This window comes from Anolis carolinensis, chromosome 6 (genome assembly GCF_035594765.1).
Source record: "Anolis carolinensis isolate JA03-04 chromosome 6, rAnoCar3.1.pri, whole genome shotgun sequence".
NCBI classification, from domain to species: domain Eukaryota; kingdom Metazoa; phylum Chordata; class Lepidosauria; order Squamata; family Dactyloidae; genus Anolis; species Anolis carolinensis.
In genome coordinates, this window is record NC_085846.1 from 26,031,807 (window position 1) to 26,049,357 (window position 17,551).

The 17,551-nt window shown below is 38.6% G+C and overlaps 1 protein-coding gene across 1 annotated transcript in view; it reads left to right on the forward strand.

Annotated features, from left to right (window-relative positions):
- The window catches only part of znf652 (zinc finger protein 652), a 42,413-nt gene extending 25,981 nt beyond the window's left edge, over positions 1-16,432 (forward strand). Inside the window, exons 2-6 of the mRNA XM_003222632.4 lie at positions 532-1,654; positions 8,309-8,456; positions 10,669-10,784; positions 12,271-12,415; positions 13,674-16,432. Coding sequence (XP_003222680.2) covers positions 623-1,654; positions 8,309-8,456; positions 10,669-10,784; positions 12,271-12,415; positions 13,674-14,185 — 1,953 coding nt within the window. The 5' untranslated portion in view covers positions 532-622 and the 3' untranslated portion in view covers positions 14,186-16,432. The remainder of the gene's footprint in view (positions 1-531; positions 1,655-8,308; positions 8,457-10,668; positions 10,785-12,270; positions 12,416-13,673) is intronic.
- The last annotated feature ends 1,119 nt before the right edge of the window (positions 16,433-17,551 follow it).

Genomic DNA, 17,551 nt, shown 5'->3' on the forward strand with positions numbered 1-17,551 from the left:
ATATAATCCAGTGCAAATTAGATAATCTGTGGAAGAGGCCTAAGTGAATCCTAACTCTGCCTGTCCCCTGGGCTGAGTCGGTTGCTAGGAGACCAAGTGGGCGGAGCTTAGCCTTCTAAGTGGCAACAATCGGATAAAAACAATTATTCCTCTCCCTCTAATTAGGACTTTATTTTTCTTTTCTTTTTGTTGTATCAACCTAGAGCCATGGATGATGGGTTGTGTTGTCAAATTTCGAGGTTGGGGGCCCTGTAGTTTCGTTGTTTTGTCCGCTGCCCTGATGCCATCACTCTTTTATATATATAGATGTCTGTGCCTTCCGTTACTCTAAGGATCAGATGAAAAACATGTACTTCCAACAGTACAATTAAACCTTTTGTCCCTTGATCCATGAAATAAGATAAATAGTCCTTTATTGAAAATAGTTAACAATGTGTGCCGCCAATCCTGTACTTTGCCTAGATTAGGTAGCAAATGATTTTAAGACTATATTTATTCAGCCACTGACTTAATTTTCTCCTTCTTTTCTAGACAAAATATTCAGCTGTTGATTGGCAGCTTTCTTCCTGTGAACTGATGCCAGTGTCCTTGTGCTGTAAAACCTGAGTTCCATGACCTACACATGCTTTGGTGCTCTGCTTCCCAAAGGCAGTCATGTGTTAGCTATTTTCGACGATTCGTCTTGTTCCAGAGGAATTACTACATTGGTATTCTGGGATACAAGGTGCTCAATGAATCGAGAGCCCCCATGAATGAAACAGCCAGCGCTTGCCAGCAGATGGCTAAAAACTGCACCACACACATAGCAGGGATGGCACAAGAGGAGAGAGGTCAAGGGCCACCTCCTTTTTATCATGGTGCCAGCCAGGAACTGGACTTGTCCACCAAAGTGTACAAAAGGGAGTCTGGAAGTCCATACTCTGTACTGGTGGATCCCAAAGCAAGTAAGCCACATCTTCATGAACGAGAAGAGCAGCCATATTTCAGGGAGGACAGAACAGTAGGAGAGGTCCGAGCCGTGAAAGAAGACAGGGAGAACTCTGACGACTTGCAGGAGGAGGACGAAGAGGAAGATGAAGTGACTTACAAAAGGGAGCAGATAATAGTAGAGGTAAACCTTAACAACCAAACATTAAATGTATCAAAAGGGGAGAAGGGGGTCCCCTCCCAATCCAAAGAAACTGCTGTTCTTAAGACCAGCAGTGAGGAAGAGGAGGGTGACAGTGGGGAGGAAGAGGCCACTGAAGACAGTAATGATGAGGAGGAAAATGAGAGGCAGAAGAAAAAAGAGCAAAGAGAGGAAAAGGATAGTGTTGCACAAAGGAGGACAAGGAGAGCTGCATCTGCTGCAGCCGCCACAACTTCCCCTACTTCCAGAACTACAAGGGGTCGTAGAAAAAGCGTTGATCCCCCCAAGCGTAAGAAGAAAGCTGCAAAGGAGCCCAAGGCACCTGTGCAGAAATCAAAGTGTGAAGAAAAGGAGACTTTGACCTGTGAGAAGTGTCCCAGGGTGTTTAACACACGCTGGTATCTGGAGAAGCACATGAACGTCACTCATAGACGTATGCAGATCTGCGACAAGTGTGGGAAGAAATTTGTTCTAGAAAGTGAGCTCTCCCTTCACCAGCAAACAGACTGTGAAAAAAACATCCAGGTAGGTTCTCTTGCCTGCTTGCAAGATTTCCCTGCCTTCTGCTGTCCCCTGGACATTTGAAAGGGTGGAAATCCTTTGAGAAGAACAAGGTTCCAGGCCTTTCTGCTTCTATCAACATTTTCTTTTGCACATTAACGGAAATCAATATTTCTAAATGGGGGAGGGGAGGAAATTATAGCTGATGTACAAGATTTTTCTGTACAACATCACAGTGAAAATGACACATCGAGAGCTAAGAATGTGTCTTTGAGCACTGGTTAGCATAAACAGAAGGTGATTTCTGAATAATATTAATTTAAATGTAACTTTTGAGTTTGCCATGTGTTAGGGAGAAGAATGAGTCCAAGTATGATTTCACTCTTGTTTGTTTTTATACATGGATGTTACTTTCATGTAGGAAAGCTGCAAAGGACACTGTAATGCATAACAAAGGGATATGTGTCTTAAGCACTCATATATGGAAAAGGTAATTACAGATTATTTCTGAGGCATATGTTGTGAAATATATGTTTGTATACGTATTACAAAACTGTAGTAATTCATCTAATGTGAAAATTTTCTGAGTGACATGAGAAGAGCAAGATTAATGTGGAAGTTAGATCCTCAGCTCCAATGACAGGAAGATAAAGAAAGACCTATGAAGCCTGGATCAAAGAAGAAGTCTCTCTTCTCCCTTCAAATTGCTCTGGCTTTTTGCTTTTTCAGAATTGTGAGAAGCAAAATTGTACTGCCACTCAGGCTCTGTTTGTGTGGTTTGGGAGCTCAAATACTGTAAATGGTGGGCAGTGGTATTAACTGTCCATTCCCGAAGCCTTAAGGAATACAGTGGGAACTTACATGCAAAAAACACTGATAATTTTCATAACAGTGACCATTACCCAACAGTATTTCATTGCTTTTCATGTATCCTTATGTAGTTGAGTTGAGGTAGTGTAGTTAAAAGGCTTTATTCCTATTCAAGCCATAAGAAAGTGTAAACAAACTACTCACAAGTAGCAACAGACATCCGGTACAGATGACCAACACATAACACTGAGTCTGGTGCAGACATAGATGCCAATTGTGTTTTCTATCTCAGCTTTGGCAATTCTTTTGCAGGGCATAATGTTCTCCAGAACATCACAGTTGGTATACTAACTCATTTTTCAGTGTTATATTGTGCCTTAGTTTGCTATCAGCATTCTATTGCATTCTACATCGGACAAACAGAACAGTCTCTAGATCAAAGAATAAATGGGCACTAATCATAAATAACAATTGTAATGCACACACAATGGAGAAAAATGTGAGTCTCCAGGGATACGATGGCTAAAGGAGTCCTTTTAGGATGTTTGGAAAGGAAACTTCCAAGGAAAACTTGACTGCCCAACATTAAAAAGCTAAGCAAAAAGAATGATTTTTGCCTGCCAATATTCATGTGCAAGGATGACTGACACCACCCAAAATACTGGTAGTTAACTATTATGGTCATTACCACTCTTTTTATTGTAATTTTCACATTTCAGTTCCTCTGACCCTAACAGTTACAATCCCTGACTCATTAATCCACCCATGTAATGACATAATACATGAATCTTTAAAGTACTGCAAGATTCTTTACTGTTTGTTTGTATTTATTTATTTTGCAACTGAGTAATGTAGCAATCTCCACAGAAGTGCTTATCTGTGATCATTTAAAATGCAGTGTTGATGATAGCACACACATCTTGATAATGCTTCAATAATTAATACACATATTATCATAAAAACTGCCTATAGAAATTCAGGGTACAATATAAGCCATGCACTGATGATGATGATAATAATTTTCTTGCCTGCCTCTTCATGGCTTGAGATGGGTTACAACACACATTTGCCTAAAAACATTATTTAAAATAAACATATTAAAACAAATTTCCACAAGATACATATTAAAATATACCAAATGTGGATTAAACATAAAATGCAATTTTAAAATTTGTCATTAAAACTTTCTGGGTAGGCCTGCTAGAAGAGTTAGGTCTTCACTTGTGTCTTAAATTCTGGCAGCTGACATAGCTGTTGGGTGTTTTTCCGACAGGTCATTCCACAGTTTTGGGGTGGCCAATGAAAAGGTCCTCTAGGGGGTGGTTGCCAGTTGGGTTCTGGTAGGCTTGGAGCAGATGCCCTCCAGAGGACCTCCATGTTCAAGGCATTTTGTACAGAAGAAGGTAATCCTGTAGGTAACCTGGAAGTCTCTTGATGAATTGTAATTCAATGAACTTGTGTCATAGTTTTCCTTTAAAGTTTCTTCATTCAGAAACGTCTCTCTTATAGTCAGAATATTACAGTGTTCTGATAGAGTTCTGTTATTGTGTTCATTTATGGTAATTTTCACAAGACTTCATTGATTTTTGCTGTTCTGGTGGTGAAAGGCCTCTCTTTTAACCTTTATTCAATGTGACACAAAACCCCTACAATAGTATTGCCTTAGGTTAGAGTTAAGATGAAGGCACATAACAGTTACTAGGATAAGGTTGATTGTCAAAGTTGTGGACCATTTTCTGATCTCAGTGAGAATTCCAATGCATTACATACAGGGTGTTAAATGTCCAAAGGTTACATGCAGAACCAGTTTTGTTTTACCCAGACACTCAGAGGTGGAATGAAAGCATGATAAATATGATGAAATGAAATAGAACACACACACTTTGTATTGTGAAGTGTCCCCTGAGTCCAGTGACTCCTATTGTCTCCCAAATAGTAGAAATTATTATTTTAAAAAAGCCAACCAGAGCATGTCAGTTCTGCATCATGACTGAAAACATGGGTAATTTTTTGCTAGTGTATTCCTAGACATAGAACAGGAAAAAAAATATCTGTCCCATGTGTGCTTTGTTTTCAAAGAGAAATTGTACACATGGCAAGTACCTGGAATTTGGAGACATAGTGTACAATTTACAAGTGACAATGTTGTATATTCTGGACTGACTTCTGTATATATTATTTAAAATGTGCATTTCTGTGTGATCAAAATATCCCATTGTAGTCCATGTTATGTACACTGCAATTTTTGCAAAATTCCAAAGATCTACTAAAGCCTACTCTTCCTCCTTTTTAATTTTCAGATTTTTTTTGGTCATGCTACCAGAAAGCCACAACTTGTACATCTATTCAAGTGTGGCTCTTAGCATCACTATATTTGAGATACAGCTTTGTCAGCCATAATAAATACAATATGAAAGCTTTATTTTCATATTACAAAAATTCTTCAATTTGAATCATTCAGATTTGCACTTAGTAGTATTGGTTTTAAAAGTCTGAGTAATGATGATTCAGTTTCCTTTTCATTTGTATGATGTTTGTCATAGTGTGCCTTCATCTCAAGCCTATGTGATTTTGTATAATGCTTATACTTTCTTTATTTTTAGAAATATTGTACCAGAGCTGATAAGAAAGTGATTGTTTCAAAGCTGGGGGTCTCTTAGAAAGCCATTCCAGCAAGAAGTTGTGCTGTTTGTTTTCTTCTAGGCTTGTAGAAGTAATGAAGTTTAGAACAGGGACTATGATAAAAAAAAAGCCCTGGCACAGATTTATTGATGAACATAAAAGGGGTGGGGTGATATTCCATAGGGGGTCAGCAAGCAACTTCCTACTCTGAACCTGAGGAATCCAGTATTATGGAGCTAAGTATCTGGATTATGTTTACATTTATAATTTATCAAAGGCTACAAAATGATAGGGGAACCTTCAGATATTTCTGCAGTTGATGCCACACCATTTGCCTGTTTTTATTTCATGTCGAAAGCATTGCATAACAAAATACATTTTTAGAATGATAAAAAAAGGAAATCACAAGCACCTAAATAGTTTTAGACCAAAAGCAGGCAACAGCAACTACATTGTCCGTAGCTTTAAGCAACTACTCCTCTGTACATGAGGCAGGACATTGTGGGCAAGCATACATATGCGGAGTTGTTTGTTCTGCTCCACAGTCACACAAAGTGGAGGATTCCTCCAGGTAGTGCCACCTTGCCAAGTTGTCTTTAGATCTGCCCACTCCACTTCTGAGTCTGTTCAGGGACTTCCAAGTTGACCATTCTTGGTTTGCCCCTGGAGGAGGACCCTCATGGGCGGCCATCCAGTTAGAATTGCCAGGTTTAGCTGCCCAGAGGGATACTCTTGCTGCTGCTGGAGGAACATCAAGAGGAATGGTGGTTTTCATGAAGCCCTTCCTTGATTTGAGTCTGGTGGGAGGAGGCTGATAGTCATGCAGTGGGTGGCTTTCACAATGTTCGACCTTATTTCTCTCGCAGTTAGCAGCAACTTCCCGTCGCACGTCAGGAGGGGCAATGCCAGCTAACTTGTAGAGTTTATCAACAGGTGTAGGTTTAAGGCATCCTGTGATGATTCTGCATGTTTCGTTCAGTACTATGTCCACCTGCTTCGCATGGGTAGACTTTTGCCAGACAGGACAGGCGTACTCAGCAGTTGAGTAAGACAAGGCCAGGGCTGATGTTCTTATTACTTGTGGGTCTGCACCCTATGCGCTGCCAGTCAGTTTCCGCAGGATGTTGTTGCGTGCAGCTACTTAGAATCATAGAATCATAGAATAGTAGAGTTAGAAGAGACCTCATGGGCCATCTAGTCCAACCCCCCGCTAAGAAGCAGGAAATCGCATTCAAAGCACCCCCAACAGATGGCCATCCAGCCTCTGCTTAAAAGCTTCCAAAGAAGCTTGGTGTTCATGTTTGCCTGTTAAGAAGTGTCTGATAGTTAAGATGCTGAAGACTTACAGTTAGTATTCTTCAGACAGATTATAACTAAGTACCAACATCAAAGAAACTCTTCTTTGTCAGGAATACCTCACAGTGTTATGATAGCTTTGTACTTGCTGCATTTCATGTACTCAGTTGACTCTTGTAGTGGAATGTTTGCTAAATCTTCCAAGGGCTCTTCTGCTGTTCCACATTTTGATATTGAGCCTACTCTATAAACTTGAAAGAAGCTGTTCTGACATCCATGTGATTCAGATTAGCTGCTGCTCCTCTTTTCCATTTTAGATTTCTTATTATTATGCCCTTATCTCATCTTGGAAAATTCTGTGAGCCAGATTTGTTGTGGCTTTTTCTAGTTGGAACAGGAACTCATTTTCTTCTGTATATACCCGGTTTAAATGGGAAAGTACAAGCAAGTAAATTACATGAGAATTCCAAGTGGACCACACTAATCTGGATTATGTAGCAGGCTAATCAGTTTGAATGCTCTATCCCCAGTGCCAGAGGCTGGATTATAAAATCATCAGGGCTCTTATAATATTTGTTTTTCTTTTTAAAATTGATTTACTGAATGGTTAGTGCGTTTCTGTGTATTTTATGTATGCAATTGATACAAGTTATAAAATTCCACATCACTAATTCTTGCCATATGCTTTTAATGTTTGAGCATAGATTGAACATAGCCTTATGTATTATAACCTAGGCATCAGGAATTGTGTTAAGAATTTTTTGTGTTTATTCCCATTTCCAATTGGTGTATGTTACCCAATAGTGGAGGGGAAATGTTTCATTATATCTTTGCTTGATTTTAATCTGTAATTTTCTGTGTCACATTGTGTCCAGTAATAGTTTTCTGCAGACAGAACAAAGTCTGCTGGAGGTTCAAGTTACTTCTCTTCCTGCAAACTCTGTATTTTATGCCAGTAATCTTCTCCACAGGATTTGGGGGTCCTTTATAGCAGATTTTGGGAACTGCAAGCAGTAAGAGGGCATCAGACATTACAGTTAAGCAAGTGGAACTCTATTGATTTGAAATGTTTGGCTTTACCTCTTCCTCTAAGATGATTTTTTGAGAAATACTTTGGATGTATTATAATTTAGGAAGTGCCATATAAATTAATAAATAAAGACCTAACTACTAGTTGATGAAAAACAGAATTATCTCCTTTTACAAGCATGCATTGGTATGATTATTGCCCATGATTAGGTCAACCTTTTGTAAATCTCTTTAAAAACAGCCTTTGGATAGCTTCCTTGCTTCCACCCCAGCCCAGTTCCTGCCTAAACTACTAGATTTTTCTGAAATAGATAAGAACTTTGAATATACTTCCCTCTAAATAATGTATTATTATTATTCTTGTTGCTATTGTTAAATACCCCACTTTTTCTCTCCACAAAAGAGACTTAAAGTGGCTTCTGTTTTCATGATACAGGACATTCTAGACTTCCAAAGAATTGTACATGAATGCAGATCTGCTGACTTCTTTCAAAATTAAAATATTGTTGTATGCCAGCGAGGTGGCTTTAGTCACAAAAAGGATTTGGCTTGTGGGTTATACTGAATTCTTCTATAACAACAGAGCCAGCTGCTTTCTTCCATCTAAACCAAATGGAGTGGAGTGAACCACTGTATACCACACAGGTTATTGAAATCTCATGTTCTTCTCTTGAGGAATCAGCAGGTGGCATCCTAAGTCCAGCAGCATTCACTCCTTTGATCTAAGCTGGTATTTTTTCACTTCAGCAACTCTTGTGAAATGGCAGTGAGTAGCATTTTGTTAGTTGCTCTGAAATAATACATCCAAGATTGTTTTCCCTTTTCATATATATGTTTTCTTCATTTTGACTATAGTTGTCTTGAAGTATCAGAATTGAACCCTGTTTAAATTATGCCTTTTTGTCCCATCCATCCATTTAGTGTGTCACTTGTAATAAATCATTCAAGAAGCTGTGGTCCCTCCATGAGCATATCAAGATTGTCCATGGATATGCAGAGAAAAAATTCTCCTGTGAGATATGTGAAAAGAAGTTCTACACCATGGCTCACGTGCGAAAGCACATGGTTGGTGAGTTTTTGCTGCCTGTTTTTTCACAACATGATGTCTCTGTTCCATCCTTCTTAGGCTGTTCCAAGTCTCACGCTTCATTACAAGTGTTTCCTGTGTTGTAATGTTTCTTTCCTGTCCTATGCCCTTATTGATTCTGATCAACAATTACATCTATTTGAACTCAAGCTCCAAAATCAAGAGTAAATGCCTGCTGAATGTCCACATGGCAAAAGGACAGACAAGTACAAAGTTATCTGGGAAGTAAGGTTACAAGATTTTTTTAAACTACAAAGAATGGATATATTTTAATAAAAATTGCATGGATTATAGCATAGGTATTACATTATTTTTCCACATAATAACTACTCAGTTCAATACATTTTGTCATCCATGGGACGAGTTTTTTATGCCTGTGTCATAGAAGTCTCCCACCGGGGAAAGCAGCAGCAACAAAGCTGGAGCTGGAAGCAGGAGGCGGAAGTGAGGCTGAGGCTGCCTCTTGGCTGGAAGGGTTCCCTGAGCTTCCTCCTCTTTCCCCCTCCTCCTCCTCAGTGGCATCCTCAAGCAGGTTCTGCCCGGCTTTCGGCACCCATCTCCCAGCTTCATGATCTCACCAGGGGAGAAGGAAGAGGAAAGAGGAGGAGGAGGCGGCTCCTCCTCTTCCTCCCCTTGCCTTCCTCCTCTTCATTCATCTGGTGCAGCTCATCCTTGCCATGGTGCAGCTCATCAGGGGGCTCGGAAGCTCGGGTAGCCCCTCCAGCCAAGAGTCAGCTTCAGCTTTGTTGCTGCTGCTTCCTCCGGTGGGAGACTTCTATTACACAGGCATTAAACACTCATCCCATGGATGACTGAATGTATTGAAGTAATAGTGATTCTGTGGAAAAATAATGTGATATCTGTGCTATAATCCATGTACGTTTTATTAAAATATATTCATTTTTTGTATTTTAAAAAAATCTTGTACCCTTACTTTCCAGATATCCCTCATAGATCTTAGCAACGCAATTTCACATTTTTAATACCAGACTATTCACCCTCCTCACATTTTTCTTTACTTTATACGAACTGCATGGGGCCATGTAATGTGAAAGCGACAAATGCAGCTTGAAATAAGGTAGATGGCGCTCCAGACTGTGTACACTTAAATAATATTGTGCCTTGATTCAGCTTTCTGTGCGGTTCTTCCTTTTTTAATTATATAAAGATGTCTGTAATCAAAATATTCATATTACTGTAGCTTAAATGATGGGTTGGCAGGTTGTTTTGGCTAACCTTTTTTACTTCCGGACCCTAACATCCACAGACAGAGACAACAACAGTTGTTCTACTGGTAATAGTCTGAAAGAAATATGCTCAGTGTAATTTGGGAGGGAGATATACTGGTTTGCTTGATTTGAATAATAGAAGCTATGTTGCCCTTCTTAATTGAGTCTCTTTTATTAAGATGCTGTTGATGATTGAATGAAGCCATTGATTTGACCCAGTAAAATGAAATGTTTGACCTTAGATGTGGAATTTAAGACAGGGTGGGTTATTAGCAAAAGCCTGTTTTCCTCTTTGCTAATAAGAAGTTGAGATATGTAGTTCTTTGGGTCTTTGCAGTAGTTTAGCAGCAGAAAAGAAGGATTTCTCGTAATCAAATTGATAGGCCTTGTATTTGTTAGTTGTGTGATAAGATTACGTTGCCAGATTAATTGTAGCCAAATTATTTACAGTAGAGGTATAAATCCTTAGCTCTTCTAAATGTTGATGGACTACTCATCATGCTTCACAATTGATCAGACTGGGAATTGGGAGATTTGGAAAACCATAGATTCCCCCTCCTCTAATCTTCTGTTTGTTTCCTTTTGTAAGGCTCAATAGCAGGCTTTTAAGCTTTTTGGTTTAAATTGTTTTTCTTGTCATTCTCCTTCATTTATATTTCAAAGAATACATATTTATGTTTTGTTATAAATAAGCCTGGGAATTATTTTTGCTTAAAGGTGCTATAAATATATATATGAAATTAATTGAGATTGTTAATACCTTTTGAAGAATCCTGCCTAAGTATCCTGTACAATCGCCTCTTTTGATTCACTACAGTAACAGGATAAAAAGTGCAACACATATTCTTGTGGAATCTTAAAGACATCTTCGAATGCAGTATTGAGCATACAATGTTGTAAATGAAGCTGCCTGTATATTTGTAAACATACAAATATATAAAGTTGTCTATAATTTGTTATTTCAGCACATACAAAGGACATGCCATTTACATGTGAAACCTGTGGAAAATCCTTCAAACGCAGTATGTCATTAAAGGTTCACTCCCTGCAGCATTCTGGAGAGAAACCTTTTCGGTGTGAGGTATGAACTCAATTAATTCAATGTTGCACTAAGGGTTGCTTTGACTTTGAAAACCATATAGTCATGAATGACTCTTGAAGCTGGTTACATCAGCAAAGGCCTTTTTAGTTATGTGTTCTCATTCCATAGTAGCCAGCTAGTACTTCGTGAATACCTCACAAGCAAGATGTAATTACAGCAACACACTGTACCTTACTTCTGGTAACTGTTTGCTTCATGGTGACTGTTTAAACTCTTTGTAACGCTATGAATTATACCCATTCACACTGCTGGACAAAAATGGAAGGTAGAAGGAGTGTATTAAAATTTTATTTGTTCAGCTGATTGACTGTTGGTGCTATTTCATCATAAATCTTTAAGTAGTCACCATATTGCAGAAATGACTGCATCCTCTTTTAGTGTGAGCAACAGAACAAAAATTGAGTATGAATGTACAGGGCAAGAAATACTCAAACTCTTGGAAGTGTGAACTTTTTGCCACTACTTTGTCATCTGTAGCAGTGATTCGTAAACTTTGGTATCCAGGTGTTTTGGATTGCAATCCTCAGAAGCAACAGCTGCCTTGGCAATGATTAGGGATTCTGTGAGCTAAAGTCCAAAACAAACAGAAGACCAAAATTTGGGAAACATTGATCAATAGCAATGAAAAGTTGGCCATGGGAAACAAAATATCCTTCTTTCCACATGTATCTGTCTGTTGTACTTAAATTTGATGAATGCAAAATGTCAATATTAGACATGATCTAATTCTTCTATATATTCATTTAAAAACTTCTTTGATGTTGGAACTTGAAATAAAACAGAACATTTTTCCTCTTCATTTTCTGCTCTGTGTCTTGCCTTGAGGTCCATAAATCTGAAAAATAAGTATTGCAGTCCTTTTTTACCAGTGCAATAATCCAGTGAAATCTTTGTGTAGTTTCTTACTTTTAGACAATATACTCTAAAGCTATCCCCAAAACTGATCAACATTGCAGATGATTCATTTTTGAAATTTCTTTATAATATATTGTCAATAACCTTGATGTACTGTGTACTAAAGCAATATATTGATACAAATTTTCTGCTGTATTTGGGATATACAGAGTTCCCTCACTTATCACGGGGGTTAGGTTCCAGGACCACCCGCAATGTGAAAATCCATGAAGTAGGGACGCTATATATTTATATTATTTTAGTAGTTATACACTATTTTAAGTCTTTATCAACCAATCGTGTGTTGATAAATCGCCTCCTCCTCCTCCCATTGCTGCTTGGGCTCCTTTTCTCTCCCTTCGGCTTCTCCTTCCTCCCTTCCTTAGGCTGTAAATTGTAATTTTTTATGATTTATAATATTCTTTTAGAGTTTATTGAAAAACCGCAAAACAGCAAATCCGCAAAAAGCGAACCGGGAAGTAGTGAGGGAGCACTGTACTGCTGCAATATTATAATGCCATTGCCTGTGATTTCTGCAAATTAAGCATCTGTTTCTCACTGCCTTTTGCAGAACTGTGATGAAAGGTTTCAGTACAAATACCAGCTTCGTTCCCATATGAGCATTCATATCGGACACAAGCAGTTTATGTGCCAGTGGTGTGGTAAAGATTTCAACATGAAACAGTACTTTGATGAGCACATGAAAACCCACACTGGTAAGGACGAGTTGTTTTCCCCCCTCAATAATCTTTGGCAACATCAAAAAGTACATGGGACCTACTGTGATCAAATATGAGCTGAAGTAGCGAAATCAAATTTAATTTGGCAGCATGTAACTTCTTTCTTCCTTCAGTAATAATTGGCTAGTGAAGAAAAAGCCTAGTCCCCTGCTCTAGTCTAAATGAGGAAGGAAGTCAGGATTGACAAGAATTGAATTTAAAAACATTTCTGTTGGGAATGAGATTAAACAAGACATAGGGTTCACAACAAAATATTGTTGACATAATGCATGGAGTTCCATACATCAGATGCAGGAACTCCATTCATTATGCAGAAGGGAATGGAGAATGGGCATACATTATTGCATTATTGAAATTGAAAAGAAAAATATTCTTAGTAAAAATTAAGTTGCAAGTAGATGTGGGAATACTGAGATGGAACAAGGGGAGGCCAAATACGTATGTTTGGAAAAAATAAAGACGGAACATGATTCAAGTGTGGATCCTCTGAGCTTTTTCAGATACGAAGGACTTCTTCCACAAATCATGAAGAATTGCTAACAGACTTAATTTTAAGTACAGTAACTAAGTGCTGACATAATTTCTTTTGCAGCAATTATATTGACTACAGAAGTCAAGGCTAAGTTGTTAGTAATTGAGAGAAGTTTTGGAAGAGATTTTGGTTTAGAATTTGGTATAAACCAGAGGTTTAGTGTAATATCTAGAAGGTAAATGTTACTGACTAGACATGAAGACTTCTTGTAAAATAGTTATCCTTATGAAACGGACTCCAGTTGATTGAAATGAAAAATAGAAATTGGGATGCGATAGAATCAGGGGACAAATTAAAACAGTGTGGTCACTTTAGCCAGTGAGGAATAGGGAAGAGAGAATTTAGAGACATAGAGAAGAAAAGAGGTTAAAAAGTGGGTGTGGACAGCTCTGATTTTGTATCTATAAACAGGAAAGTAGAAATGTTGAGATATAATGTGTGGTATCTCAGATTAAGAAATTTCAAGGATTCATAAGAGTAGTGTGGTAGTGTTGCTTAGTTCAAAAAGTAGTAGAGCACTCTTGGATACTCTAGTATTCATTCATCTTGATTATTCTGTATTTTATTTGTAAGTTCTTGAGAGTAGACCTGCTTAGTTGTTTTTATTGCAGTTATAGAAATAGAAATAACTGAATCTGATTGAGGGGGTTTTAACACATGAAAGAATGGCATTTGATAAGTAACACTTCTAATTTTTAACAGGAGAGAAGCCTTTCATCTGTGAAATCTGTGGCAAAAGTTTCACCAGTCGCCCCAACATGAAGAGACATCGCAGAACTCACACAGGGGAGAAGCCATACCCTTGCGACGTGTGTGGTCAGCGATTTCGCTTTTCCAACATGCTTAAGGCACACAAGGAGAAGTGCTTCCGTGTTACCAGTCCTGTTAATGTGCTCCCTGCTGCCCAGATACCACTTGCCACCACCTCTCCTGCCCCCAATTTACCTTCTGTTGTGAACACAGTAAATGCCCCTGCTCCGACTCCACCGATGAATATGAACCCAGTGGGCACACTTTCTCCCCGTCCCATTGGCCATCCTTATTCTCACCTGCATCTCCACCCTCACCACCTTCCGGTTCCTGTTCCACCTGTCTCACACTTACCTCCACCTCCCGCTCTGTTTAAGAGTGAGCCTTTAAATCACAGGGGCCAAGGCGAGGACAGTTTTCTGCGACACCTAGCAGAAAAGAACAGTTCAGTACAGCACCACTAACTCTCTTGTCTTCTATCAGCCATTGTCTTGGTCTTGCGGACTTGGAAGTGTGCCCCCCACCCAGAAATCTTGTGGTTTCTTTTGCAGCCCCAATGTAAGAGCTTTCCATTAATTCTGGCTGTCTGGAAAAGTGATTATCAAGCCCAAGGGGAACTGATAGGAGAGAAGCCCAGTTTGGCTTTCACGTTTTACTGTTGACTTTTATAGATTTCGAAATGACTGACACTTGTGGAATTTTTTATAATTTCATATCAGCTAATGAGGTATGCTTGCTTTTATATCCTGGACTTTCTCCTCAAAGAGGGGATGGCCCCGGTTTCCTTTGTACTAATCAGAAAGACTGTGAGACTAAATACCAGAGCATTAATTATCACTGTGTATCATTAATTTCTTTTCTGCTTTGTATGTGTGTGTGAGTGTATGGGTGCGGGTGGATGGGCGTGCTGGCTGTGGAGTGGATCACATGATCACAGAATATCAAACATTATAGCAAAAAGACAGTAAACAAAACATAATCTCATTTGAGTAGTTCTCCTAACACACTCTTTATTTTAATACAGAAAAAATTATTTTAGAGTTTTTGTATAGACCTATTTAGTAGCCTGTTTTTAAAATGAAATGTATTTCAAATAAGCGGTGTAATTTTTTTCAGTGTAGCTGGACCTATGTTGTTACAATAGATAATTTTTATAATCATTCAAATGTGATTCTTTCAGAAAAAAGATGCAAATAACTTCTATGATAAAATTTATTATTACATCTGTACTACTCTTAAAAGGTGCTTTGAAGGGCGAGGAAAAGAATGCAAGAAGTCTCTGGTCAGGCTGCCTCAAAAATGGAGATGATTTCAGAATTTTATATAACTTATTCACAGGGAGGGTCTCTTAATAGGACTGTTGTCTTGTTTCAGTGTCATGGGGTGGGTTTGGGGGTGTTTATTACATAAGGACATTAAACTGATGTAGGGACATTAAACTGCTGTATTCCAACAAATGCTTTTTACTCAGCTCTGCTGGACTGAGGTGTGAAATGTTTCAGAATGAACATACTTTAATGAGGGGAAGATTTGGAAGCTGTGAGGGAGGGAGAGAGTCTCAAACAGAAGTGGCATTTTCAGATTAATGTGCTATCATTTCTTGGCAAACATTAGATGTAGTTCATGATATAGAAGTGTGTATAAGGGGTTACTTGATTTAGGGATCATATTTGATGCTGCTTGTTTTTTCTTGAGTTAATTGAGTGATAAGTGGGAGCCAGAATAAAGTGTTGTTTGGCAAGAGTTGTAAAAAAGGGGGGGGGATTTGGGGGGAAGGCAGTTGTCATGTTGGCTGAAAAATGTTTTCCACAGAGTATATGCACAGATTGAAGCTGTGTCCTGTATAGTTGATGATTCATATTATATAGGATAGCTTCTTTCAGATTTGACTTCAGGTTTTTCAAGAGAGCAGAAAAGAAATGTTTGAATGTTAAGCAAGTTTCCAGTTGTGTATCCTCAGTCTCCAGTGGCACTAAATTGTGGCAAACTAGTGAGAATGCAGAGAGCTATGGGTCTTATTCAGATGTAGTTAATGGACATTGAAATACAGCACCATTTAAGCAGCTGAATAGCTGTAGGCACCTTGAGGAGAAGGCAGAGATACCCACCCAATTAAGGAGTTTTATTTTCCCTAAGCTTAATTCTACCACCCAAAGACCATCATGCTGATCTTTAGAATGGAGTTCTCTTTCAAAAAAATAGACTTTACACCTATTCAGGGAGGGATATTGTATCAAAGAAAATGGAAAGCCCTCACCATTGTACTCGTGAGATTGCTGATTATGTTTCAACCATTGATTAACTTTGATTTTGCATTAAAAATAGTATTAGGCCATTTTGATTCCTGTTCATATTTGAATGAAAATCTATTAACCCCACTCTTTCTTTCTGAAAAATGAGTATTTTAAAGATGTAATAACATTTATCTGTTCCTTCTCTTTTGTAGGTAGTAAATCTAGCTATAAAAGTGAATCTTTAATATTTAACGGTTTGCCATCTTCTACTACCTTGGATGGTTTTATACATTCCATGTCATGTTTGCAGTTCTGTGTAGATATGCTACAGGACAGCAATCTGCCCTGTTAAATCTACTTTTATAAATTTTAAGGATAAGAAAAAACCCACCTTGATAAATCTGTTGTAATCCAATTTTGCAAAAAAAATGTTTTCTCAATAAATTTACAGTATTTGGCTGCTATTTATGAATCCTACTGCTTGAGATGGGTGTGCTTTTTCCTTCCCCCTGGAAAATGGGCTGTTCTTGAACAATTGAGATAATTTTACATACTTCAGAAATGTATTCTTCTATGCATGGGCAAAGTTGGACAAGCCAAAGGTGGGTGGGATATTTCAGATTATTTCAGTGTTGCATCACTTTGCACTAGCTAAGTCTTTTGTGATAGAAGTCAACATCCCTCAGCAAACATGGTTCACATGTTACAGAGAAAAACTATACATGAATTTAATGTCCGATTTTAACATTTATCATACAGGGGCTTAACCCCAGTTGTTAGACCCATTGGTAATAGTGGAAATTCGGTAATTTGACACGTATGAAAATTCTGCTACACATTTTGATTTGGACTAATAATCCAGAGCAAGCACACAACTGTATGAGTAGATTTGGCCTGTCCTCTGTATTGAGTGCCATGCCCTTTCTGGCCCATTCCTGACAGGCTCTATATCCTAGGATCTGATCCCAGGTTTTCTGTTTATTCCAGATTATCTGGCAGTGGAGACTCATATAATCTAGTTTAATGCAGAAAACCTGGGATCAGATCCTGGGATATAGGGCCTGTCTGGAAGGGCCCTCATAACATTGGGGAAAGGGGGCAACTGCTAATGGCATAATGCTGCATGGACATACATTATGTTTATTATGCCTGTGGTTTCCTGATTGTTATGTGTTTATTTGGAGTTTAATCCTAAAACTCAGGAAACATTGAGGTCCTTTTCCTTCAGAGGTTTTCAAGGGAGATTTCCTACAGTGGGTTGTTTCTCCTGTTTGCTTGGCTAGGACCAAGTTCATGGTAGAGGCAGCAGGGGAAGCCACCCATGAACAGCTCAGTCTCATTCCTGCCTTGTTCTCCTTAGGCTATTCATCTCTTTAGTTTAGTACTTTCTTAGTAGTTTCTGTTCTCTTTAATTTTCTTTCTGCTTTCTTGTCAACTAGTATTTCAGCTCATGAGGAAGATAGCCTAGGAGGTCTGGAAATTCTTCCCCCCACACTCCCAATTTTCTGTTTCCAGCAGTCAGCTTGCCATTTCCATCTGCAAGGGGAATGTTGCAATCGGAGGGTGAGATCATTTGTGGTCAGTGTATTTGATGCT